Source organism: Neopelma chrysocephalum, unplaced genomic scaffold, assembly GCF_003984885.1.
Source record: "Neopelma chrysocephalum unplaced genomic scaffold, ASM398488v2 Primary Assembly neopelma1_97390, whole genome shotgun sequence".
In the NCBI taxonomy this organism is placed as follows: domain Eukaryota; kingdom Metazoa; phylum Chordata; class Aves; order Passeriformes; family Pipridae; genus Neopelma; species Neopelma chrysocephalum.
In genome coordinates this window covers 4,261,964-4,289,394 of record NW_020926031.1, presented here as the reverse complement: position 1 = coordinate 4,289,394, position 27,431 = coordinate 4,261,964, and the positions used below count along the sequence as shown (strand labels likewise).

General features: G+C 35.4%; 1 protein-coding gene across 1 annotated transcript in view; it reads right to left on the bottom strand.

Annotated features, from left to right (window-relative positions):
• The window catches only part of PLCE1 (phospholipase C epsilon 1), a 151,142-nt gene that overhangs the window by 48,578 nt on the left and 75,133 nt on the right, over nt 1-27,431 (bottom strand). The window contains exon 4 of the mRNA XM_027672461.1: nt 6,984-7,300. Coding sequence (XP_027528262.1) covers nt 6,984-7,300 — 317 coding nt within the window. The remainder of the gene's footprint in view (nt 1-6,983; nt 7,301-27,431) is intronic.

Genomic DNA, 27,431 nt, shown 5'->3' with positions numbered 1-27,431 from the left:
AGGAAAAACCACGAATGACAGTTCAGAGGAAACATAAGCGTATTAATTAAAACATACACTTATTAAACAACATTCAGTAAACATACCTTTAATTTTGTGATTTACTGATAACTATGTGAGGAGTGCACAGTATATCCTCAAAGGTATCCATATCACTGCCATTCTCAAATGTCTGTGTAGCTGCCACTGGATCCCCAAAATACCTGACAATGCATATACTAAATTTCTGCTGCCTGGGATGCATAAGCTTCCTCTGCACAGACAGTATTCAAGAAATAACAAATTTGGAAGATCTTCATTCAAATGGAAATTTAGAAGTGGGACTCAGATGCTGCCCGTGTACGCCTGAGCTAGATGCACCCCACACAGAAGAAAAGCAGAGAGCAACTCTGCATATGTACTTATTTCTTGGTGGCTATGGAATTCACCTCAAAGTTGAATTCAGAATCTTGTTTTTTCCACTTTGACAAGCAAATAGCACAGACAAGTATTTTGAAGTGGCACAATTTCTCTGTCACCAAAATCAGGGCTTTTCCAGCAGGGGGAAGAAAGCAAAGGGAAGCTCCACCCTGGCAGGCTCTGACTTCTAGACACTTCAGCCAGCCGGATACAGAACAGTACCTCCTCTTTCAGCAGCTCACTCTTGGTTGGCTTGCAGAGCTACCTCCCAAGCTGCATCACCCCCGAGGAACAGCTCACCTGAGGACGAAGCACCACCAGGTAGCCAGCTGCCTAGTTATCAAGCAGCCATCACACTACACTGCTGCTACACAACTCAGTGCCTGAAGTAGCGCTGGGACCACAGACAGCACAGCCCAGCCAAAAGAGTGCACAGTATTAGCCTTGCCAAGGAGACCAAAATACATTGCAAATATTTCTCAGACTGAGCAGTAAAGCTTTTTGGACCATGTTTTTGTGTTAGATAGCACTTTAACGTCAGATCACAATGTATATATCAACACAGTAATCATTATTTCCTTAGTTTACTTTTTTCACACTTGACTTACATAGTTCTGTTTACGTAACTCATTTTAAACTCCCTTCAGAACAGAAGTCAGCACAGCAAACCTATAATTAGATTTCCGCTGCACTGATGATGAGTCTGAAAAGTATGAGAAAATGTATCCTGGCTTCGTTACTATAATCCACATGATTACAAGACACAAGAAAAGTAATAAATTAAACACGATCCACTTAAACAAGTTGATAACAACATCAGCCTTTTCATTCAGATGGATAAAAATGAGTGTCCCTCAGGATTACTGCATAGTAATATTACATACTAAACAAGCAAAATCCAATCAAATACATACTTAGTTAAGATTTAAACATTTTCTGGTACCCTAATACAGGGGAGCACTGAGAACATCATGCCAAATTAATTTCACACATATAGTAGAGTAGCCTCATTTGCAAATTTTCAGAATTACAGGAGTCTCCCTCAAATCTGAATCTGAACACACAGGACCTGCACCAGATGTCCGGGTAACGCAAGCTGTACTGAACAGTTTGCAAGTACAGTGGGACAAAAAAAATCTGTACACTTTCACATTTTCTGAAATTATCTTTTTATATCATCCCTTACTATTTTAACTGCACTAAAAATATTCTTTTCAATGATTTTTTTTTTTTAAGGTTTTTAGGCTTCTCTTACTTTGACCAAAAATTTCAAATAAATTCAAGTTAGATATTGCTAATGCATTTGGAAAGGCATATTATAACTCAGCATTAATTTTTTTTACTTTTAAACATGGAAAATCTACACCAGTGATTAAAAAAATCATAAGCCTATGTTTTTGATTACCTAATCACTGAACTACCACTGATTTCAAGTCTCTATGCAGGCAAAAGTCTCCCAGTTTGTCAGGGGCAGGACAGAGCTTATTACTGACGCTTTTACTAATAAAATCTGAAGGACGTAAAAGAGACTCCCATGATGGAATTTGATCCTCAAGTTATGGTACATGACCTTAATGTCTTTTCAAGTGCAACGTACAGGACACTATGGGAGCCCTGCTACGTGTAGTACACAGGAAGGAACAGCATTTAGTTGAATTATTAACTGTATCCCTAAATTTGTCATGGATTTTATTTACTCATTCTCTTATTTTATTATTTTAATACTCAAGATTATACAAATTCATATACAGACATATATATATATATATGTACAAATATACAATTCTTTACTATCCTCTATACAGCTACTAGACAATGTATTACATGATTTTTTTTAAACAGGAATGAATTTATTGTTTATATTTTATCAGAATGTAAATGCAGTGGTGATAGGTATTGAGGGAGAAAACTATTAACAATCTCCACCTACAAAGTGCAGTATTTTGTCATTTGTAGTGTTTTATACTCATTTCCCAAGTGCTTAAGTTTTTAAGGCTTTTACAGCAATTCCCAAGCTACAAACTTCAGTGAGTGATGCTACATAGAAGAAATGATGTCTTCTATTTTTATATAACTTTTTTAGGAACTTCAAAATACTTGAGAGATGCAGCTTTCAGAGGTGAAATTAGCTAACACAGATCTGTGCCTGAAGTTTAACACCATTGCTAAAAAACAAAATCATTTGGTTTACCACAAAGGAAGATTATAGTACATACCTTCTCAACACCTAACATAAAAATTAGCCATGATATCTTTCTATAACAAACTGTAGCTGATTTAACTACTGACTACACTGGAGCAAGAAAGCAAGAAATTTTAATACTGATGAAGTGAAGTCTGTGTGTGAAAAGACTCTGACTACAAAACAAGATAATGATTTTTCAGGTATCCAAAGGATAAGCATAGCAATCTAACTCATTTAATCAAATCATTCTGGTTTTAATAGTTTTGTTAAAAATAAAGAAATTTAAGTAAAATCTGAAGAACATGAAAAATCCACGTAAAAAAATAACTTATCAGATATCATGTGGTATTTATGGCAGAGGGAAAAGCATCCATTTTCTTGCTTGAAAGCACAATTCTTAGTGTATCAGTATAGTCCAATTTCTCCCTTTAAAAAATAATTAAAACCCACTAGCAGCATGCAGCATTAGCACTAACAGCTGGCTGTAATAAGTTCCCTTGCATTGCTAACTGTGCACAAACTTATCAGTGCTTACTGATGAATATAAGGATCACAGTGTATAACACAGAACTAGAGTTTTTTACATGGTTTTCACTGAAGTTTAATTATTAAAATTTTTTTGGCTTTTGGTATAATATGCAGCATAATTTTCAGGTGCATTTTTAAAATCTGAGTATTTTAAATTGCATATCTTATGCACAGATGGTTTACTTTACATGCTTGAGTGAAATTATATAACCTTACAGAGAACATTTACCATTTTAAATCTGATTAAACACAATTCCAAACAAGGACTGGAAACAGTTTGATATTTGTACAAACATAGTCTTTTTAAAAGCATTATGCAAACCCATTTAGGCATTGCAAAAAAATGCTGAACTAAGAGACAGAGTACAATATTTATTTACATTCCATTATTTCAGTAAAATGATATGTCTCTGTTTTGCTAGTGAGGTTTAATTTTGTGTTTTGAATGAACAATGAAAAAAAACTTACAAAATTAAACCATTAAAAATAAAACTATCATCTCTAAGTATCCTAAACAGCCATATTTTTAATTAACTTTACTGAATATGAGAATAACTTAGTGAATGATGAACCCAGCCCTGTAGCACTGCTATACTGGAGTGGTTCTAACTTTTTTACCTTCTTAGTTTATTTTTTAGCAATCATATCTTTTAAAAAAATCACCTTATGTATTCAACTTCTTATTTTGCATTTTTAGTTCAGTAGTGGGACTACCTTCAGTCAGCTGTTTGAATGATCTTTCAGTCTGGTGCAGTTTTCAATCTATGACATCACATTTGATTTGTATGCATATCTCAGCATGGAAAATGAAATGTTTCATTTGTTTTAAGTTTTATTCCTTCTCTTTTACATGAAGATGTAGCCAGAAAGATCAACTTACAAGAGACTTTTTTCATGTTTATATAAAGCAATGATTGAAATTTTTTTAAATGTTTACATAAACATTTACAACATGTACATTGGACTTGTGTTTCTGTCGTTGTTTTGCTGGTGAGAGGCAGAAGAGTCAGTGCAAGTAAAAGCCATAAAGGTGGAACAGCCTGGGAGGGTAAAGATACAGAAAAAGAAACAGAATCCCAGGAAGACTGTGCCATACAATACTGAGTAAGGACCACATTGCTGAAGGTAAAGAAGCAGGGTGAACTCATGTCATACAGGAATCAGAGAAAAGAACCAAATGAAGAAGAGGAAGTCACAGTAGGCCACAAGGAGAGATGGAAAAAAGTAAGTTACAGTTCTCAGGGTCCTAAAACACACTTAAGTACCGTTTTCCTAATTTGTTCCCAGCTACCAAGGCTCTGCTAACTGCAGAATCTCCTTAACACTTTCTTCCCACAGTTTTACATCCATGGAAACTAAACTTCTGGTAGTCAGGGCTCTATCAGAGCAGAAAAATATATTACTACTATTATTAAGTGCACAGTCTTAGAGAATCCCAAAGCCAATAGTTTTTTAAAGGTAGATATCACTATATTTCACTCTAATCCTCCCACACTGGTCACTAATTCAGAATCAGCTTTTAATTAGATTTATTAAAAGAAAGAATATCTGTCTTTAGCTTGGTCTACTGTCTTGCTCTAAAAAGATTCTATGATCAATTTGATATTATTAGCAGCAAATTAAGCATCAGTTGTGTCTCACCAATAAATATGTATTGCGCCCAAGTCTCCACTGTCATGCAACTACAGTTTTAATCAAACTTTAAAGACTACAGACTTTATTTACAGTTGGTGATACTGAATGCATGTAGCCCAAAATCTTCATGATATATTGACTGACATTTTAAACCAGTGTTATAAAGTGTTCCTCATTATTATGTACTGTCAGAAAAAATACTAAAAAGCATATTGCTTTATGAAAAATCCTCTAAGTAATATAATTGTTATTTAACAGAACAATGGCATGGAATTGTTTTTTCCCCATTATATATCAGAAGCCTGTCATCCTAAAAGTAATTCTGGCTCCCACATTATAAATACACTTCAGTAATTCTATAGGCAATGCCAAAAAAATCAGCAAGTGCTCACTGACTTTTGCCAACAAAATCATGACTCTTTGCACAAGAATTTTCTTGCCATTTATAAACAAAGACATTTTGAAAGTTCACGCTGGTGATTGGCTATGGCAACTGATATACTTCACCACGAGATAAAGCATATAGCAAAACAGTGATTTATTACAAGCAGTAAGTATTGTACAATAACTCCGTTTAAACATATAACATCTATGTTTTTAAAAAGTTATTCCAGATTATACTTAAAATAATCTATTTCACTAAATACCATAGAATCTATCCACTGAATATTTAGGAATCAATTCAAATTACATAAAAAAACTATCCTGTAGCATTATCAAACAAGTAATGACAGACTACAAAAACTGCAAAGTCACAAACCTCTAAGGCTAAAAGATAATGTTGACTATTTTATCAAAAGGCATCTTTAACGCTAAAATTCTCATTGGTATGGAACAGACTAGACATTTCTGACAAGACTTCTTCACCATCTACTTGCTCTTCAATTCTGTGATTCCTCAATGTCAGAACACAACAATGGTCCATCTAATTGGTACAGCAACTGCAGCATGCCCTCTAGAAACTGCTCTGGCATTGTGCCTCACCAGTTCATACTAGAGCTTGACACTGCACCTTTTTTCCACTGGCCTCACTCTGGTGATCACCAGAAGAGAAGCACCACAGGAAGGAGTGTCCTAACTGGGTCAGCAGCTAGATTCCTCTCCAGCGATGCACCAGCCACAGTGTTTTCTTAAATACTATAACTAGAGCTAATTTAAACTATTGTTAGGCTCTGTTTAAAGACTGGATATTGCAGTTGCAACTTTTATGTATGTTCCCATCACGGAATGAGGTGAGAGAACACTATTTTAGTTGCTAAATCTTAATAACATCTAAGAGTCAGGAACACTTCAAAACATGCTAAATATTCACTCACTGATTCTTCTTTGCCCAGGAATCAGGAAGTTCACTGGGGATTAATACACATTCTTCTCCATCTTCCAAATTTTATGCTGGTTTTTTTTTTGCTACCTGCAGAATTTCATCCTCTATTAAACCATAAGAATGCAGTGAATAGCAAACTAACAGAGTATTAAGTCAACTTTATCTTCATATTCTTGCACTTCTATGCATCTAGCAACTGCTAACATTGCATATGTTTAACACAAAAAAAAAAAAGAAAAAAAATTGTTCCATGTTTCTGCAGCTAAAATCTGAGATTTAGTTGGGTTTTTTTCTGGTTTGGGTGGATTTTTTTTACAGTTTTCTGAATTCTCAATCAATTTTCTATTATTTCTATTTCTCATCAGAAGATCACCTTACTAAAAATAAATTAAAATATTAATAAAGAACTCGAGATTTGGCTAGTGAAAATGTGTCCTGTCAAGTCACACTTCTTTGTATAACAACATTCATGAAGACACACACAGTGATTAAATAAATAAATAGTGCAGATTAGTGTACTTATATTACAGAGAATACAGAAAATTCTAGTTTATAATACTTCTGTGCTGACTCCTAAGTCATGCTTAGTCTACAAAAATCCAAAACAAATAAATAGAACTCCAGTTCCTAAACAAAATAATAAACTGACTGAAACTGTACCCCATACTGTCAGTATAAATACAAAGAAGTAGAAGTCTGTAATTTTTTTCTTCATGTTTACTTTACAACGTGCAAGAAAAGGTTAGGCTGCCATTTTCCAAACTCACTGAGTAAACTGGTCACATAACTCCTATTAAATTTAGTGCAAGTTATTTAGCTAAATCTCTGGTCATCTTAACTTACATTTTAAAAACCTGTCACTACAGCTAAATTCAGCTCTGAGAGATAAAGGAAGTAACTAACCACCCTTACCTCATTAAACCTTGTCACAAGGTCTTCTACAGCATTATGTTCACCATTGGGAGAAGAAAGAATGGTAGCAGATATGGAAGCCTTAATAGATGGCAGCTTGCTTTGACATTCAGCATTACCCAAATCCCTGGTTAAAAAGCAGAGGTAGTCAATGGGTAAGACTTTCCGGTAGAGCTCTTGCTCCTGCTCGGTCAGAATGCTGGCAACCTCCTCTGGGAACTGGATGAGGTGCTGCAGTTCGATCAGCTCTTTGCTGATCCCAGCAACGTTGGAGGGAAGGATGCTGGAGCCAGCCATAGATGTACACGCTTGACGTTCTAAAACAAAATAAATTAAAAATTTATTAGGTTTTGCCTTTAACTCTTGGACTGTGCTGTGCAAACACAAGACAACTTGTTATTTTGGTTTTGCTAAACTGCTCATTCATTTACTCAGCAATACACTATATCCTAACTACTTTCTTTATATTTAAAAAACCTAATATGTTCTTTTATTTGGGTTTTTTCTGCCTATCTCTATATCTGGTATTAGCTAGATAGCTACAGCTGGCAACTAGGGCTTGTGAGATTGTTAAACCACCTGCCAAAACATACTTCCTGACATATCCAAACACCTGCTTCAGGCACCTGTGGCCTTGTCAAAACCTCAGACAAAAGGGTCACGTGGGCAGTGTGCCTCTGTTTTGCCTCCATATTAGAGTGACGGTGCAAAGCAGTTTGAGGCCTTAATTGGGGCACTGAGACTCCACTGCCACAAAAAATAATGTATAATGATCACTTAAAAATCATGTGGTCAAGTATTTTTCTTCACATCCCTCTTGCTATAAGATAAAAAACTGTAAAACCAAATGCCAAAGTTACAAAACATTTTTCATTCCTCTCGGAAAAGGCATCTATCTGGGAGTATGCATGTTTTATCCATCAATACCAAACATTCATGGTAGTTTTATAATATCCTAGCAGTGATATCTCTTGAAAAATAAAACTTTTCCTAAGAAGGAAGAAGCCAAACTTTGTAAGATTATGTGGGAAGCATGAAACATCAACACAATGATTCCAAAACCGTGAGTATGAGTCTTCTTACTAGATAAGTTTAGAATGGGTTCTTTGAACAATTTTTCAAGAAATTGTCATAGTACTGTAATAGTTGATTAAAGTTAAGGTGAATAATTTGTTCATCAAATAGAGTTTGATTTAATAGAGTTTACAATAAGTTTTATAATGACTAATAAAGATAAGAATAATTGATTTACTAACCGAATTAGGCTCTGTTATAATGAAGATAAAACTAACACTTTTATTAAAAGTTGCTGAGTACCAAAAAAAAAAAAAGAGGGATGAGATAAATAATTTGCTTATCAGATAAAGTTTGCAATAAGTACTATAATGATTAATAGAGATGAGTAGATGATTTGCTAAGTTTAAGCTGACATTTCATCAGAGTCATTAAGTGTTAAACTGCATAAATGTTAAACTGCAAACTTATATCCTGTAAGGCTGGCTATAGGTAATGTCAAACCACAAAAGCTATGTTGCTATAGTGATAAGTTGAATAAGATATCCTGTTATTTTAAGGTGTCTGTTTTAATCATACCTATAAGGAAAAAGCGAGAAGCAAGATGAAAAGGTCAACCATAAGAACTATGGAGGGGAACTACTGTCTCCATTAGGGAAATTCCAACATGGTTGACCTTAAAGACTATAACCTAACGGAATTAGTGGTTAACCTCCCTCAGCAACAGGACAAAGCCCGCGAAATGGAAACCAATGTCAAGAAGGCCCGTGAAATGGAAACCAATGTGGGTAGAGCCCGCGAAGCAGGAACCAATGACAAGATGACATGAGACTGAGGGGGAGGTGATTGTAAAGGGTATAAAAGATGGGGTTTTGGCTATTGTTCTTGCGGACCGCTGGTGAAGCAGGAGGCTTCCCGGTCGCCCAGCATGCTGATTTGCTTATTTGCCTTTAGTAAATACTTTGATATTTTCAAATTAAAATTCTTTGGTCTATTTGACTATAACAGTACTCTAAATTAAGTAGTACAGTAAAGTATGTACTATTCCTCATTCTCAGAAAAAGGAGTTTATTTTTTTGCATTGCTTCAGAAAATATCTTCAGAAATTTTTTTCACACATAATAGAGGTACACTCTAGATCTATCTTTTACCTAATTTTAAAAAAATATATATACATAAACTCTCATTTCATGGAGGGAGCAAATATCCTTTCTTTTCTTTAAAAAACCCCAAGTTCATAATGTCTGATTACAATTCAATCCCTTATAATAAACACAAAATGTGCTACATGAGGTTCCCCCGTTACATTCATTTTACACAAAGCATTATTAATCAGTGGGAAGTTACAGAAATAGAAAATTGCCTCTTCTTAATATATTCTATTAAAAGTCAAAAGATAAATTATAGTAGCCCTAAATAAAGTCTTTGGGCTTATAGAACCTATTGAGAAATGTTCAAATAAAGAAGAGGCTTCTGAAAGAGTGAAGACAAATTTTTTCTGTTTCTAGACTAGCAAGCAAAAAAACTAGTGGACTTAATTTGCAACAAGCAGTGTCTTGGTTATATAGTGGGGAACATGTGCAACTTCAATGACGGCTAAGAAGTGTTGTACAATATCTGTGAATATCGAGAAATCTCTGTCATTGAGATGCCCGCAAGAAAGATCAGGGAGAAAAAGACAGTTAAGAACACCACATTGACATGTCACTGCTGGTTTGGGCAGCAGGTGAAGTGCAGTGAGCTTCCAGGCTTCCTTTCAATCTTGTTTGCTTCAATTCTACAGGAGACTCCAATTTTGTTTCCTACTTCAATCTGCACAGAACAATTCTGAAATGTTTCGTAATAAAAAGCTCTTAAAGCTCATGTGCACTGTTCTTGACAACAGAACATAAGCTTACGTCAAAACAAAACCAACACAAAATATAATGTTCCTTTTATATTAGAAGGATTATGTATTTACACAGTGCTTTACATATATGGACTGAACTGTCACTGTCACAACCTGCATTATCTCGGAAAGAGGAGGATAAGGAAGGCATGACACAAACATTCACTACCACCCATTTGTTCCCAGAAGTCACAATGCCTCGCTGACTCCCCACGCATGACACCTCTTCTCACTCAAGGCAGAGAAAGTACAGCCTGTACCAGCCTCTCCTGTGTCTCACCGCTGAAACAGAGGGTATATCGGTTGTGTTTATGTTGTGAATTTATTTTAGATCACAAATGCACTTCTGAAGCGAATCTCCCAAACATCCTCCCTTACTGTGCTTTAGTTTAGTCTTAGAGCAAATGAAGTGGATCCTTTTCAGATGAAACTGCACTAGAAGATGCACTTCCAGAAGGCAACTAACACATCCCAGTTGGTAAAAAGCTGTAGCTGTCAGTGGCATCCGATCTCTGGAGCAGGCACTGAGGTCAGGAATGGACAGTTGGACCAGACAGCTCAGATCATGGCTCAGCTGCAGCTGAACATGTACCACAGGAGACAGACAGCAAGTACCATGGACAATGCAATGCCAGATCAATACCGGTGCTTTGCAAATTCAACCTTATTTGGTAACTACAGTTATAAACACTTTATATCTATCAATATTGCAGGAAAGGAAGGCATAACTATAAGGAGTGCCTATTCTGATGGAACAGAGGTAACATGTGAGTGAAGATGTGCTGTTCCCTGATGCTCTGCTTGCTGATGAGATTTAGAGGTGTATTCTCAATAATTCACCTTCTCCATTACAATACCAACTACAAAACCCATCCACATTCCCACTTTCCACAGTCTTAGAACTCTAGCTTTGCTCAAAGACCTCTAAATCTGGAAAAGGTTGACACTGAATTTGCAATTGGCTGATCATGATCCTTTGTACATTGCAAGTATAATTACCCTTCAGGGTCCACTCACATCTAAGAGCAAGGCTCAACACACTGAAGTGACCAGAGTTAGAAGGCTGGCTCCAAAGCACGCCTTCATACTGCCAGAAACTACTAGGAATATCTCATTAGAATTCAATTTCACTAGACTGACTGCCCATTGATCAAGTCCCGCAGAAACCTAATGCATGATTTTGAAAGCCTTTAATGAAACTACCTTTAATGAAACCATCATCTTCTGTCATGAAGGCTTCACAAACCAGCTTCACTCTTCTGGAAAAATGAAGATGTCAAAAAGAAAATCTTTCCATAGAAGCTAAGCTAAGAGGATTCAAAATCAGTCACTTGTGTTGCTGGATTTGGAACAAGATAGAAAATAGATAAAACACTTTCTGATTCAAAACACTGAATTTCAAACTAGCATCTCTCAATTCTTCATTAAACTGGAAGAACTTTATGTAAATTCCCTCTGTAATGTAAGAGTCCATACAACAGGCTGCTGCAGCTGATATCCAATGACAGGCACACAGAACAAACAGAAATCTGAAGACTCAGAGCTCATGGCTAAAGTATGGCTATAAATACTGAAGAAGTAGAAATATAACTTATTTCTGTTGACTGTTTCTACACCTATAATTATTTATTTCTTCCATAATTCACATCTTTGCAAGTCTTGGTTGTTGGCGTAACTTACCTCTCCAGATTCAGATTTTTTATCTTTTCTCATTCCAGTCTTCTGTGTTTTATCACAGAAAATCCAGGATCCTGATTCTCAGTTTCACCGCCCTTCATGATTTACACTCTGCACAAAAGTCTACTCCTTTTTCTGTCTCTTTGCCTGTACTAAACTATCCTTTTTCCTGGACTATCTTTTGGTCTTTTTTTTTTTTTTTAATATGCTTAAGACTTTGGCCATTTTTCACTCCAGGAACTGATCTGTACTTCTCTATTTCTGCTATAAATCTCTCTATCCAGTCTCATACACAAGTCCTCCAGCTTTGTGTTGTCAGTTTATGTCCTTCAGGAAACAGATAGTATCTTTCTGCACTTCAAAGAAAGATTAACTTGCAGAATGAAACTGCTTTCAGGCCAAAACCACAGTAGGTTTTTTACAGCTAGGGAAGGACACAATCCTCACTAAAATTAGCTGCTGCTGCAGTAAATGATATTGTTCTTCGTGCTCTACCACATCAAGTTAATGTTAAAACTACTACAAGAAAATGAGGGTCCTGACTACTAATTTGTAAGTTGTCTAAAGCTGAAATTGATAGCTTTGCTTATCCTGTTGATAAACAGCTGAAGCAGATAATCTTTTAAATAGCAAACATTGCTTTTATTAATCAAAACAAGACAACCTCTACCTAGCTTTAAAAAAGGACTCATGAGTTGACTTGAGCATTGTTGATGCACAGAGGAACAAAAAGGTCTCATCTTCTCTAACAAAAGAACAATCTATTTAGAAATGGAAGAAAAATACAGAATACCTGCTTCAGGTTATTACTCAGCCTAGGCTCATCATAAACTATAAAACACCCTGTCTGAAGAACAATTTATTATTTTTAAAGACTTTCTACAAGGTTTAAAGGCGCTCTTCCATCAACAGAGTAACTTAAAATTAACTCAGCCATTATTACTATGCATCTTGGATAGGGTCTATAAAAGCTGGAAAAATGAATTTCAAGTACATAAGTATGTAAGAACTGTATGTGCATTTTTGTGCATGTATACAGAAAAGTTTCAAGCCAGTCTTGAGAAACTGGTTTTTTTTCCTGGTGCTTTTCCCTTTAAACTATATTATATTTGTTTGTTATATTAGCAAGAGTATTGCTTGATTCAGTACTTTTTTAACTTGAAAACCAGGAAGGTTCACTTTAAAGAAAAAGGCAAGGAAACTCTTATAAATAAAACAATGAAAAATACTGCTAGAAAAGCCTAGTGTTAATTATCTGTAACCACAAAATTTTTCTACATTTGTATGTTCTACTAAACACAGTAGTTATGTGACAAGTGATATATCCTAACAAAAAAGCAAAATTATCTGTATGTTTACCACATCTCTTGTAAAGCTAAAGTTAAAAGGTGTTTATTTATAAAATTTTATTTCATCATGCACACAGATAACTTATTAATACACAATATGACATAAAAGTTGGACTGCTGCCATCAATTTTCTCTAAGCAGAAATTCAGGATTTGGTCTGAGCACAGTTAGTGGAACCTACACAAAGACAGAAAGGCAATAAATACAACCCTGACAGTAATCACACCAATGTCAAAACTGCTAACCCTATGTAAAATTAGTCACCAACCATGCAATTTGTACTTTGATAAAATCACATCCCTTTCCACATGAACTGTGTTCCATGTAAACACATGAGCAAGTAAGGACAGTGGCACAGAATTACTTTTATCTCAACTCAAACACAACTCTTACATTGCTGAATGTGCTATGCATATGGGAGCTCATCCAGGGAAAAGTCACCGCATTTTTTAGATGAGCACAATCTCAATAGAATAAACATGCCTAGAATATGAAAATTTACTTTCAACAAAGTTTGATTAACTGAAAAATTGAATAACTGGATTTCTGTCTTAGTTTTTCTCTAGTTCCTTTTCTTTCTACGCTTACGTTTTTTAAAAAAATGTATTCTCTCTATACATTCCAAAAACCAGCAGTTTGAAAGCAGTAAAGTGAAAATTACTATCACTAACAACGTGTTCACTCTCTAGAAGGCTACTGGGGAAGATCCTGTGATTATGACAAACTGTGTTCTAAAGCAAAAGACAGATTTCAATAGCTGTAAGAATAAAAGTAATTATTCAATCTATTATAGCATCTTATAACTTAGCTGCTTTTTTGATAACAGACTTTGCTTCCATGACGTTATACTAATGTGACTGAAATTACCAAAATAATCTTAGAGGATTATTTTTCTCAGCTGGTTTTAAAATGTAGTGCAATAAATGGATTATAATAGATGCCTTTTTAACAAGCCATGCTACAGATATCATCTAAGCTGTTCATATGCTTTAAGAGAACATATGTATTACGTTTACAGTGAGAAAATAAAAACAGACCATAAAAAACCCAAACCAACCAACAGTCACAGGTGAACAGCTGTCAGTATATAAAATGCAGAAGTGTTCTGTTCAAAAAAGAGGAAAAATACAATAAGAAACTCCCCCAAACAGAAGACACCTATGCAATATATGGCAGTTTAATTGAACACCAGTTTCTGATACAGATCAGCATAACTGGGATAGCAATGTTTTGCTGTCCCTTGGATGCAACGTGTATCAGTACCATAATAACCAAACCAACAAGCTTTTGTTAATTTCCTGTTCCTCTTCTATCTAATTAAAAACATACCTCTCTCTCTTCTAATGGACATGAATTCACCGTTATCAGTCTTGACTGCAAACAACTCACTCCAGTATCAAAGGGCACAGAATAGGATCAAGTTCAAGTTTAATTTCACTGTAGAAACAAATGAAATTAACAGATCCATTTCTTCTTCAAATTTGCTTATCAAAGAATCAGAAGATGCACAGGCTCTCTCTCCATATACCTAAACCTAGCAATATGGGCTACCTCTTAAAACTGCCTATCAGCATGCACTGTAAACTATTAGCAGGGGAGCTCTGGATCTACAGGGTACTTGCACTTAATAAAACTGGAGTTCAGTATGACCTGAGCATCAGTAAGCAGAAGACATTACTCTGAGATGACTTGAAGAAGATTAGCTAGGGCCTGTACGGAAAATAATTTTTCATTAGACCAAGTAATACTATTGGCAAACTCTGAGGGCATAGGATCTTCCTCAAGTATGGAATAGAAACAGTAAACTTCACAGGTAGTTCAAGAAAACCTGCTTTGAGTTTAATTCAATCATGGTAACAGCAAGATTTTGCAGAAGGTGATCTTCTCTTGGGGAGCAGCAGCAAGTCACCACAATGGGCCAGGTGAAAAAACCCAACAGTTTCTACAGTAGAAAGGGAAAAGTAAAAAGGTAGAAATCACCTGTAGAACAGACTTTTGCTAAAAATAGTTTCACTGTGAAACCATAGACAGATATTTCTACCGAGGCTGATACTTTATTGTTGAATAGAGTTATGAAGCCTCTGCAGAGAATTTTAAAAAAAGGCAACTAGCATGTTGAAGTATAACTGAATTAAATTAAAATTATATACCACAAAATCCTGATTCATGAAGTGACTAGCATAAGAGAATTCATCAAAAAGAAAGATATGCAGTATTTTAACAACAGCCACTCCTAAAATCACTTCTTGCTTTAGGAACTGGCAAGGGGTTCAGTTCTGAAAACCATACTCTGAACACACTTTTTTATTTTTGCAATTATAGCATCAATGAAATGAAATCCTAGAAAAAAATGGAAAGTATAAACAGAGATACAACCTGTATCTCTGTACAGACAGAGATACAACCTGCCTATATAACTTCTAACTTAAAACAAAATTAAGTTGTCTAAACAAATGACATAATTATCAGGACAGTCAAGATGTACCTGCACGGGAAAGAATTTCATTTTTTTTTAGCTGTAGATAAACATCCTCACAGGGTAAAACAGGGTATTTATTCATACATTAACATTAAATTAACAATTACATAGCAATCCTTACATTTTTCAGAAGTTCCTACTCAAAAGCATGAACTTGAAAATCTATTTAAACTCTGCTTGTGACTGGACTAGAAGATCCTGGTTGTAAGCGATATGTATGAGCACTGACATAATATATGAAAGGAATTCAAAGTATCACCATGATTTCACCACACCTGAACTGCCATGCCTGCCTCCCATCATCCCCAGTGTACAGTTACACGTCGTCCTGTGTAATTACATCCACACTGCTGCTCAGATTTCTGGACGTGTATCCCAGGGCTTTTACCACTCCACTAGCCTGAGTCATCCATGGAAATATTTTGCAGCGTACAAGGGAACTTGGCTGCTTGTCTCTGAATCACACTATACTGTCAACACATTTAACCAACCATTTCCTCTCTGTACTCAGGTTGGCTGGTACTGGCTACAGCTGATAGAAACAATCATAGGCTTGTCCACAGTAAATGGATCCACTGGGTTTTCTTCTGGTTGTAAAGTCACAAGAAATAAGATGGAGCCAGTAGCAGTGTAACAGTAATTTTGACTTTGCAAAATCAGCAGCAGATCTCAGGACAAAATTTATCCCATTTGATGCTGATTTTCCAATTCCTCTCCATTTCAGGGCAACTAGCAAAGAGCTGAGACTGCATCCTCATGCAGAAGAGGATGACTAGCCATGCCTTCAGAATATCTACATAAGAATCAATGTGATATTGTGGGTTAATTCCAGCCAGCAAACATTTCTTCTGCACCTGAAGTAATAGGCTTTGAAGGCAGTGCCCTTACAAATGACCCTGAGGCTAACAGGGTAGCAAACGGATAGCTCAGCTCCAAAGGGCATCCTGTGTTACGCAAGGTTTGGCTGAACACAGACATGCTTCTAGATATCATGGAGAAACGAATCAGCAGTGTGTACTGCCAGAAGTCTGAAGAGATCCACCATCTACGTGTTTCGTCAGAAAGCAGCTTTATTGCTTCCAGTCAATATGTATGGCAATGGGCCACCTGGGACATGCTATTTTAGGGGACCTTCGCCTACTGCCATAATTCATTAAACTATATCCTAATTTCAGAATACCTGCCACAGGAAGGTTTAGTTACATATTTGGTAGATAGATTGTGAGTGTCTGGTTGGCTGGTTGAAAACTAGATCTCAAAAGCTGTTTGATATCAACATGCTATCTGCCTTGCTGGGGCATGCTGCAGCACGTGCTGTGCAAGACCAGATATAGGATTTCATTGCTTCAGAGACAACTGTCATCATGAAGGCTGGGAGAAGGGATTATGGGCAATAAGGACTGACTTCTAAATCTACACCTTTATATCACAGCGTAAGAGATTCGTGAAAAGGCCATAAAGAGATTCATACAACACCACCACACTTGCTCTTGAACTGCTTTCAGGTTTTTCATTATTTTCCTGCAATGAAATCCCATCTAGTGAATTCCCTCCTCTGCAAAACTCCTGAAAATGTTTTCAGAAATATTCCACTTCCACATACATTTCACAAATCTTTCTCCTAAAGGTTGTCACAGTGGTAGTCCTACAGGATTTTGACTTGAGCAACACAGCAGCAGGAGGATTCTCTATGCAGCATCTGCATTCAAGATCTTTTAAAATACTGGATATAAATACAGCATAGCATATGGAATGTTAAGTTCAGATGCTAAATAAATGTACATATAAATTAACAGATAAATTCCAGCCCATAAGAATGAAAGGGTCAAAAGGGAAGATTTACGAGTTTACTTTGGAAGAATAGTATTCTAGAAAAAGAACTGTACAATTCTCACTGCAAAAAGAACTAGTTATTGCTTGAATTAAAGCAGAACCCAAGCTTTAACCTCACCCTCCAAAACTGATAAAAAGCATGTTCAAAATCAAAGCAGGAGTTGTTGTTCAATGACAGAACAAAATTAAATTAAAATGCACACAACTTTGAGTTAACTCTGCAATGAAGAGATATCCAGGGGTTAAACAGAGTACAAGAATCTCAGATCAAGTTCCAATATTTGAGTATTTTGCTCAAGAAAGTCAAAATTAAATTTGACTTGCTTTCCATTTACATAAAGCATAAATTAAGCAATTTTTCAATTTTAAGAATAAAAGAACTCTGTTATAAATCAGTGAGACTGAGAGAAAATGCAAAGAAAAATGTAATTTCAGAATACATATATACCCATAGAAAACAAGGGTGTTAAAAATAACATGTATATAAAGTTAGGTACTCATTAAAGCAGAGGCTCATGATATTGATTTTTTTATATTTTCTTTTTTTGTTTTAGGAACTTTTTAAATTTGAAAGACTATACAAACTGTAGCTGCAGTAAAATACACATTCACAATGTAAATAACTGCAAAACTGCAACAACAGACATTTTCAGTGTTTCAGAGCCTCAGCCTTGAAACATTCCTTTCTAGCCTGAGTGCACTGGTCTTCAACATCAGCAATACCTGCATTTAGTTAATCATCTGATCTTCTGTTCAATTTTTGTCTTGGCTGTACAACTTTCAACAACTACCACAAACACAAACTCAAACTGCATTTTTTGCTTTAAGATTCTCAGAAACACATTTCGTAAAAAGTATCATCTTCATTACTTTGGTCTATTCCTGAAGACCAGAGTACATGTGACAGAGACCCTTCATGGACAGGTGAGAAAGAGGAATGTCTGTTCCCATCTGGTCCAGTTACACAAATACTGCACAGAAATGCCTATTCAAATAACTATTTAAATGAAGACAGAATCATTTGGAAACTAATCAGTAAATGTAGTCCTTCAAGGTACAAACAATGAGAATGTTTACTAAGGCTTCGGTGTCACACCAAGTGAAGCAAATACTAAAACTGCCATTGGTGTTAGTTGTACAAGATGAAGACTAGATGCTAATCTGAGAAATTAATTTTAAGTATAATTATGTCAAGGAATAACGTGAGAATTAAGTAAGATCTGATAAGTGTAAAATTATTATGATTCGTTATTCTTGCCTTCACATAAAAGACAATTCGTGCATGAAAGATGCTACTAGACCTTCCACATAAATAAAAGGGCAGGCAAATCTGCTGCATAAGGTATTTTGCTTATTATTATTACTGACTAGTGGAACAAAATTAATCCAAGTCACATCCAATAAAAACAACAACACTTGATTAGATGTTCCTGATTCAAGCCCTGAAGCTTAGCAGCACAAGAATTTTAAAGGAACGTAATACGCTTGAAAAATGTTTGATCAATTCAGAGGCTTCATCATTCTGGCCTGCTTTCAGCAGTTATCTAAACAGAATCTGAGCATAGCACTAGTTTGTTTGAGACCTGTCCTCTACATAATTATTTCAAAGAAAAGTGATAGAGATTAGAACCACTAACAGCAGATACTGTTGATTGTTGTGTGATCTGCTAAGGAACCTTTTTCACTTTTTTTATATTATACTTTGAATAATACAAATTCAACTTCCACATACCTGTAGGACGTACACAATCTAGACCTTCGCCACTTAGCTTTCATGAGGATTCTAATACTCACTCTGCTGCATGCTCTGAATATTTCCTGATGATGAGAACATTTTGTGAATAGGAGAATTATTGTATCAGCTATAATATAATTTGATATCCAAGGTTTTTAGAGTTCAAACAAAAACAAAATCCAGGAAATATATCTGTATTTAAAGAAAAACATATGCATTGAAATGTCCTGACACACATCAGAGAAAACAGCATGATGTACTATGGCATCAGTCAAAAACCTGTACTGGGACATTACAAAACTATTGTGATAATATTTTTTTATATTCCTTTTGTCAGCAGTGTACAGCAGGAAGAACCAACCAAGAACAATATGGCCTTTCAAAGCACTGGTATAGATAGCACCAGAATTTATAAAGATACTTAACAAAGAGTTAATAAGCATAGTACTGCTACAAAGAAATATTGCAGTAATTCTACCTCCAAGCTCAAAATTCACAATACAGAGGAAAATATGAAAAGATTCTCTCATACAAGAATAAATGAAGGATAAACCAAGGACACTAATTTAAAAAGATGCCAAAAATGGAGAAAAATTATGAACTGGAAATACATTGATGGATTTCCCAACAGAGTAAAGGGCAAAGCTAATACTCATAATTCACAACCATTTAGCACTTACTTGCATTCCATTATTAAAGAGATAGCTTAAAAGTATTTTAAGACATATTAAGAGAGTATTCACTGGAACTCAAAAAGAGGAGGGAATGTTTAAGATGTGAAAATGAATACATGATTAACTGATGATGACCCAATCAGTAACCTGGCTGCAGCCACAATATCCACTGGGAATGCTGTGCAGCAAATCCATGGCTCTTCTCACATGTCCTACAGTGCACTGCCATGATGGTCAGCTACCTCTACTCTACCCCCACACATCCAGAGCTGTGCTACTCCCACTTAGGTCTCTGCATTCGAAATATCATTTGGTCCTGTTTAGACTGCACAAAAACACAGAGGTAAAATCATAGCCAATGCCCTTCCCGCAATCCTTATGCGTATTCCTAGATAAAAACAGGTACAGTTGCTTAAATTTAAAGAATTAAGGGTAGCTATTGCAGTTGGACTAGATGATCTTGTAGGTCCCTTCCAACTGAACTATCTTGAACTACTCTATTCTACGTATCATTTACATTTTTTTCTTGTAGTTGGAATTAAATGTGGACTGCCTTCAAAGCTAGTGTTAATACAGTCACATTTATGAACTACCATAAGAGCAACGTTAAACTATATAGGCATAGTGTCAAGTTGAGCAGTATAAAAGGTACTTTGGCTTAAAAATGAGTTTAACAACTTATAAATGTCTTCAACATTTATTGGTTGTGATGGAGAGGCTATAATGAATACAACACAATGGATATAAGGTGAAGACAAAAAACTAGAAATGGAGTTTCCTCTTTCTCTGAGAAATACAGTATCATGGGCTAAGTATCATAGGCCGAGTGCTTTCAGGACAAAAAGTATGTTACTTAACAAATACTTTGAAAGAAAATATAAAAATATCACAGTAACGTAAGATGTTTCTTCCATGTAGATCCTGCAATATCAAAGAAACAAGCAGTTGGAGATGAACACCAGATGAAAGCTGTGAGAACCTCTAAAAGCATCTGCCAATGCAGGTAGCCAAGGTCACCTGGAGAGCATTTCATGTACAAAACTACAATACACAACATGCAAAGGGATCTGTGCAGGGAAAACACAGATGGTTTTCCTAATGCATGTTTATTGTTTATTTTGGGGTGGATTAGTGTATGTTCTTTTTCTCTTCTCCCAGACCAGTTTTTTCTTCAAGCTCACTGATGAATATATACTGTAAATATACAAAATGTCAAATTAGCATTTTTCAAGTAGGCTTAAACTACAACCCAGAAAGCCAGCCTGAGAAAAGGAAAGCCCATAATTATAGAGGAATAAAATAAAATCATTGCCATACTGGTATTTTTTTCAGAAGGAAAGTAATTCAGCTTTTTCTTCTGTAAAGTACTTTCTCTTCTGGCTTGGAAAAAGTAAACCCAATCTCTCTGCCCAGAATAGCAGCAACCCTCTTAGTTACCTCTAGTCTCAAATTGTTTCCTAAATTGCAATTTGAATGCAAGTTTCCAGTGTAGTTCGATATCTCTTTGGTAAAGTCCAATCACCATAGCTAAATTTACTGAGTAAAGAAAAGGATTGTGTAATGAGTTTACAAAATTAAATTAAAGAAGCTATTCCTCATTTTAGAATGCAATTTCCAAATTTTAAAAGGTAATTTTGAAAGGTATCTGTCAATGCAAACATCTAATTACACCAATTACCAGAAAATTTTCAAAAGGGTTATAATAGCAGGCATCCTTAACAAGCTCATTTTTCTCATGAGGAAGCTGATGAGAAGTTAAAGGAAATTTATATACTATTTTTATAAAGGATTATAAATTTACAACTTCCCATCATAGTAAGTCATGTTTGTGATGTTATATAAGTATTATATCTTGCCAGTTTTTCTTTTAAGAAAGTGCTGCTACCAGGCAGCTATTCTTAGCAAGGTTTCTGGAATCACAAAGACTGTGCCAGAAGCATAACTCAAAGGATGCTTAGAGGCATTTTAAAAGGAAAAAGAGAAATAACCAGCAAAATCCAGGTCAATATGATCAAAGTCCTTCCACTGACACACAGAACACATCAAATGCACGGTGACATACTTTCAGTGGCTATACTAATGACTGAATGACCTACACATCTTGGGCTACCTCACCATTCCAGAAAGAGCCACGACTGCCGTGCAGCACAGCCATGGCCAGGTGAGCTATCAGGCACCCACGGAATTTACTGAGAGCAACCCAGAATTCAGTCTAAATTGTAAGATTACATACAAGAAGCAGTTTAGCTGGGATAACATGTAACTCATTGATGTAGTTACTTGTCGGGTCAAAGGGAAAGTTTGCATATATGTTTTAGTAACAGATTTTCAAGTTCAACATGTCCAACTATAATAGAAAGGACATCCATCAAACTAAATGCTTTTCTTGACAGTACAACCAAGAAGTCTAGAAATGGAAACATAGCAAATATTAAGAAAATGTGTTATTCTTTGTGATCATAACTGGTCAAAAGGATTATAACCTGTGTTCTGTAGAAAATTAAAGCTCTTAGCATACATTTAAAATACTTCCAGGAGAAATAATTAGTATTCCACACAAGTAACTAAAAAAAAAACCCACCAAAACCAGACATTTTTTGCCCAGTAAAAAATTAGTTTCTACAAAATTCTAATATTTTTCTTCATAGTACCATGTGGTTTGTGCATCCACATGTCATATATAATACATCTTTCACTCTTTGGATCCTTCCATACATCTTGGTGAGCTAACAAAACAGCTTTCTCTACTATATCCAGAGAAAAAAAGTCAGCAAATGTGTACTGTTCATGTGAAGGTCAATCTTCACAAATTCACATAAGAAATTACTGCGGTCAAAAGGAAAATTGAGCTGTATATATAAGTCAGCAAATGCTAGAGCATCTTTTAACTTCCATGAAATACAGTGGGGAACCTAAATTTAAGCTTACTAGAAATCCTTGAAACTTTTGCTACTTCTATACCAAAAGGTAAACCTCACTAAGTGAGAAAACACAGCTGTATGAACAAACTAGAACATTTAAAAATTACCAGAAAGCAAAGAACTTACTGACAGAATAAACATACAATTTATAAAATTTCTATTTAAGGAAATCCTAAAATTCCTGTAGATTATAGCAATCAACAAAACATGCATAAGATTCTCAGCTCCTCCAAATGACCTTAAGTATCCACTTATATAAAGGATTCATAATGGAAAGGAGAACATAAACCACCAAATCATTCTTCTGGACACTACTTCTTAGATTACTTAAAATTCAGATCCAGTAAATTTAATTTCTTTGGTTAAATTATTTCTAGAGCTATACATCAGTATGTAAAAATCAATCTGCAAAAACAGCAAAAACATACTTCAAGCTGAATTATTTGTTGAATTGTACAGTCTTACAGCAAATTTCATGGGCCTAATCACAAAGAATGTTTCCTCACAAACCACAGCTAACATTTTAATATCTCAATTTGTTATTTCTCAATTTCAAAAATAGTATTAATAACATTGTATTAATATGACCTAGCAGTTATATATATATCACCATTTTTTTAGCACTTCTTAATAGACTTTGGCTTATTTCCATTCGGTTTCTATCAGCTCTCTCTATTCAGTCGATTCCAATAGTCATGATTTAACCAGGCTAATAGACACAAACCACACAAGCTATGTTGCCTGTTGAAATTCATTGATACCCTCAAAGTTGTTCTAAAGCATGCATCTATCTCAAGGGAAATGCTGGTATGCTATTAAAACTCTGAAGTTCAAGAAAGAATCTATAGTCCTGAGACAGCAAAAATATCATGTAGCCTAATGAAAAGCACTCAGTACAATAACAAGAACTGCCGAGAAGTCAAAACCGAGAAGACTTTGTTTTTTTCTTTCAGATGTATTTAAATGACAGAGTGGAGAAGCCTGTTTGATTTAGCCTTAGAACTGAAGTCTGTTCTACGACTTTGTCTGTAAAGTCAAAAGAAGTAAAAAAATAGACTACATAAAGTATTAAATCAACCTTAACTTCCTAACAGAGATTTCAACATCTACAACTTGCCTCAACATTAAGTCCCTTCTTCCTACCTCAAATATAAATGCTTCAAGTACTTACTTATCCATGCAGGTTTTTTACAACCTCACTAGTGAATTGTTCTAGTTCTGCTTAGACTAAAGCCTGCTATAAGCAACTACTTTCTATAATTGTTTTTGTTTAGTTCGTGTCATTTGGGAATCAGTGTAAGCTAAATTAACAAAGATAAGGTTATACAAGATTGTGTTCAAGTAAACAGAGGATAGCTATACTGCTGTAACGAGTTACCTTATAAAAAATGAAAGTATTTATTCCATTTGGCTTTCACAGGATTAATACACTTGCTACATAAAAGCTGTTCCAAACAGTCATAAGACTTTTTAATGAATTGTGTCTTTGTCATTAGCTTTAGCAGATTATACTAGAAAGAGTATTTGCAGTCCTTTCCTAACATGAAAACTTTCAAAGTTAGTGATTTTGCTATCCAAAAACAAACTCGAAACTAGCACCTTCCTCAGATTTTCAAGAAATCTCCCTTAATCTGGAGACTTCAAATGCAATTCATTCCTTCTCTAAAAGTACATAGAAAAAAATTAACACTTCTCTTTCTGTTCCTTCCTACACTGCTACCTGTACTGCAGTTCAGGTTTAATTTGGAGTTAGGGCCAACCTTGTCAACAATACTGTCCAACATAGTAAGAAAATAGAACAACTAGGAAAATAAATCAGTCCTGCTTTGTGTAGAGTTGGACTAGATGACCAGCACAGCCCCTTCCAACGCAAATGATTCCAGAAGTTTTACATGGCAGTTCAGCGTTCTACATTACAAATCTCAGTTAAGCAGTGAAATAAGAAGTAGTCAAGTTAGTGTATTCCAGACACAAGAATGGCAAATCCTGTGCATGGAATGGAGTTTTGCTTTCCTAAAGGCAATGGTTCTGAAAAAATAAGATGGAACACTAAAACTAAGTGTTTTCTATGAGCTTTTAGGAGGCAGTGGTGGTAAAAAAGGAGGTGGCAAAAACAGATCCTCCCACATAAATCAGTGATGACACCAATAATGTACAATCATCTTTTCCATATTTTTAAAGACACAAACAAACCACAGAGCATGCAAAGAGAGCTATAAAATTATTCCAGGCTTTAACAGTGAGACCCAGAGAAAGATTTAGATCAGAAATGCATAACTTTAGTTCAATAAAGTGAAATTGAGAGAAGACTTTACTGTAGTAGAATATATAAGCATCTTTTTTTTTATTATTATTATTATTAATGGCCCATCTTCGCGAACGAAGATTTGGGGAAAGGTCTTTTACCTTTCCAGCCTGCGCAATGGATTTTTTAGGTGAGACACAGCCTGCGCTGAACTGAGCCCACCCTTTAATCCTAAGGTTCATCTGCCGGGGCCAAGCAAGCTTGGACAATGGCAGTGAGGTCCTCAGGACGTAGGTTTGTTTAGAGTGTCCTTCTCATAGATGGATGGCCACACAGGGCTAACTACAACAGGGGAAATACATCAGATTTTAAATACTTTATTCCAGCAGAAAAATGCATAACAAGAACAAACAGTTGGTCCTTGATGACAGACAAACCCAAACTAGAAATGTCACCCTTCTTTGACTTTGAGTGTCACTGACCACTGGAAAAAGCTGTGCATGTGGATGATAGTTCTAAGGCAGCCTCTGAAGGCTGTAGGGTAGCACTGCAGCCCTTCAACGACTGAATTTAGAATAGAGACAAATGGGTTTAAGTAAATGACATCCTAAAAGAATGTCAGCCCAGCTAAAGGTCTCCACTGACCTTGCAATTCTATAAGCTGTTTTACTTTCCCAAATGACGCACTCTTATTGCCCTCCTATTTTAAAATTTGATATGCCATCATCCATCCAATCACTAAACTTTTTTTCCTCTCAAGATTTCTGAAATATTTTTTGAAATTCTATTGTCTGTGTTCAGTCAAATGCATGTCTTTTCTCACCACCTCTGCTGCTTCTGTTCTACTAGTTATGGCAGCCAACACCACCTGTGTCCATTTTCTTCAAGTGACAGCTAAAAGAAGTCTTTCAGTTTGACTGGACCCCTCCTCTGTCAAATCTCCCTTCCCTTACAATACCTATGGTGAGGTGCTTGCTGTTCAGATCCATTTTTTGTCCCACTCCCAGAAGATATAAAGGAAAACTGATTATTTTCTCTTTACAGTAATTATTATCTATCTGAAGGTTAGCATGTAGCTCCTGAACATTTCTCTATAGAAACTGCTCAAAGCTGGGCAGTCTACAATGACAAGGCTCAGAGGACTATACTGCACAGCTTTAACATACGAGATACTTAATTTTGCCTCCCAGTAAATGAGCAAATATATCATCACAACCTGGCACACTTACCAGCAGACAGCTTGTGATGCCCTGCAACCAACAAGTGCTTTTTCAGGCTGTTTCTCATCAGTTCTCCCACGCTGACATAAAAAGTGATAACATTTTCTGCCCCGAAGAATCAGAAAACTGTTACCTTCATGACTATAAATTTTGATATTATACCTATTATTGAGAAATAAAATATTATAATACTAAGCTTATTCTACCATCAAAAAAGCACTTGTAACTTCCATTCATTGTGGCAGGCAAAAGTAGTGCAACAAGAGTAATTTTGTTTCCCTTTATAAAAAATGTAGCGTATTTCCAAACTATGCAAATATTGTTTTGTTTTGTTTGTGACACCCAACACACTTGCAATGTTTTAACTTTCAGTATAAGAGAGAGAGATCAAATATGTAGGAACAGAGTCCGCAAGAGTCTGCTGCAAGTCAAATAAAACAGAAAAGTTAAACTACCATTTTCACACTTTTTACATGGCTCATGGAAAGCACAAAGAAAAAAGTATGTTTTTTAGAAGACATAACATTTTAAACATAAGCAGTATTTTTAAAAAATAACATATTTTTGCAAAAGTGAGCATGTCAAACACCAATTTTCTGCATAAAATTTTGGATTAAATTATTTCATATTTGTGTGACTAAAATGCTTATGACTTTATACTGAGTTTATCCATATGTTTTGGCTCATCAGTTAATAGCTTTTGCATAAATTATATTTTCAAACTAAAAAGTATCAACTTTTCATACCGAAGCTGATCTACATTTGTTCTTTTCAAATCATACATTTCCACACAAGCAAAACAAGACTATTTTTTTTTTTGATGTTCAAAAGAAATTTTGTTTTTTGAAGGATCTGGCTGTTTCATTTGCACAAAAAAAGTCTCATATTTCAGGGGGTTGGGAGCACACAGAAATCCTAGATATTGACACACTAGTTATTCTAATTCTATTCTAGCTCTATCTCTGCAAACAAGAATTCTAAATATATTTTCATTTCTCCCTGTTCTCTTTTTTAGAGCAATTCACTCTATATATGGTTATGGAAAATACCTGAATACACTAAGCTTGTATGCAAATCCTACCACCATCTTCAAGACAACCAGTACCTGAAGCCAGCACCTCTTCCTTTTTTATGTTCAATGCACATATTTGAATGGTTTGCTGATAGCTGTTAGGAGGTTTACATTCACAAATTCTGTACCTATAAGGTAAACATGAACTCCATTATCTAATTTGATCCCTTCTACTTCATGGCAGTTACAGAACAGCATATTATGAAGACCTACAACCTAGAAAAAAATTCTACTTTTAAGGTTCACTTTCTCTGTCAAATTGAAGACACTGTTAAACTTAAATAATAACAAAGCTATTTCATGGTGCTTTAAAGCAGACACCACAAATAAGTTTCTAAAAT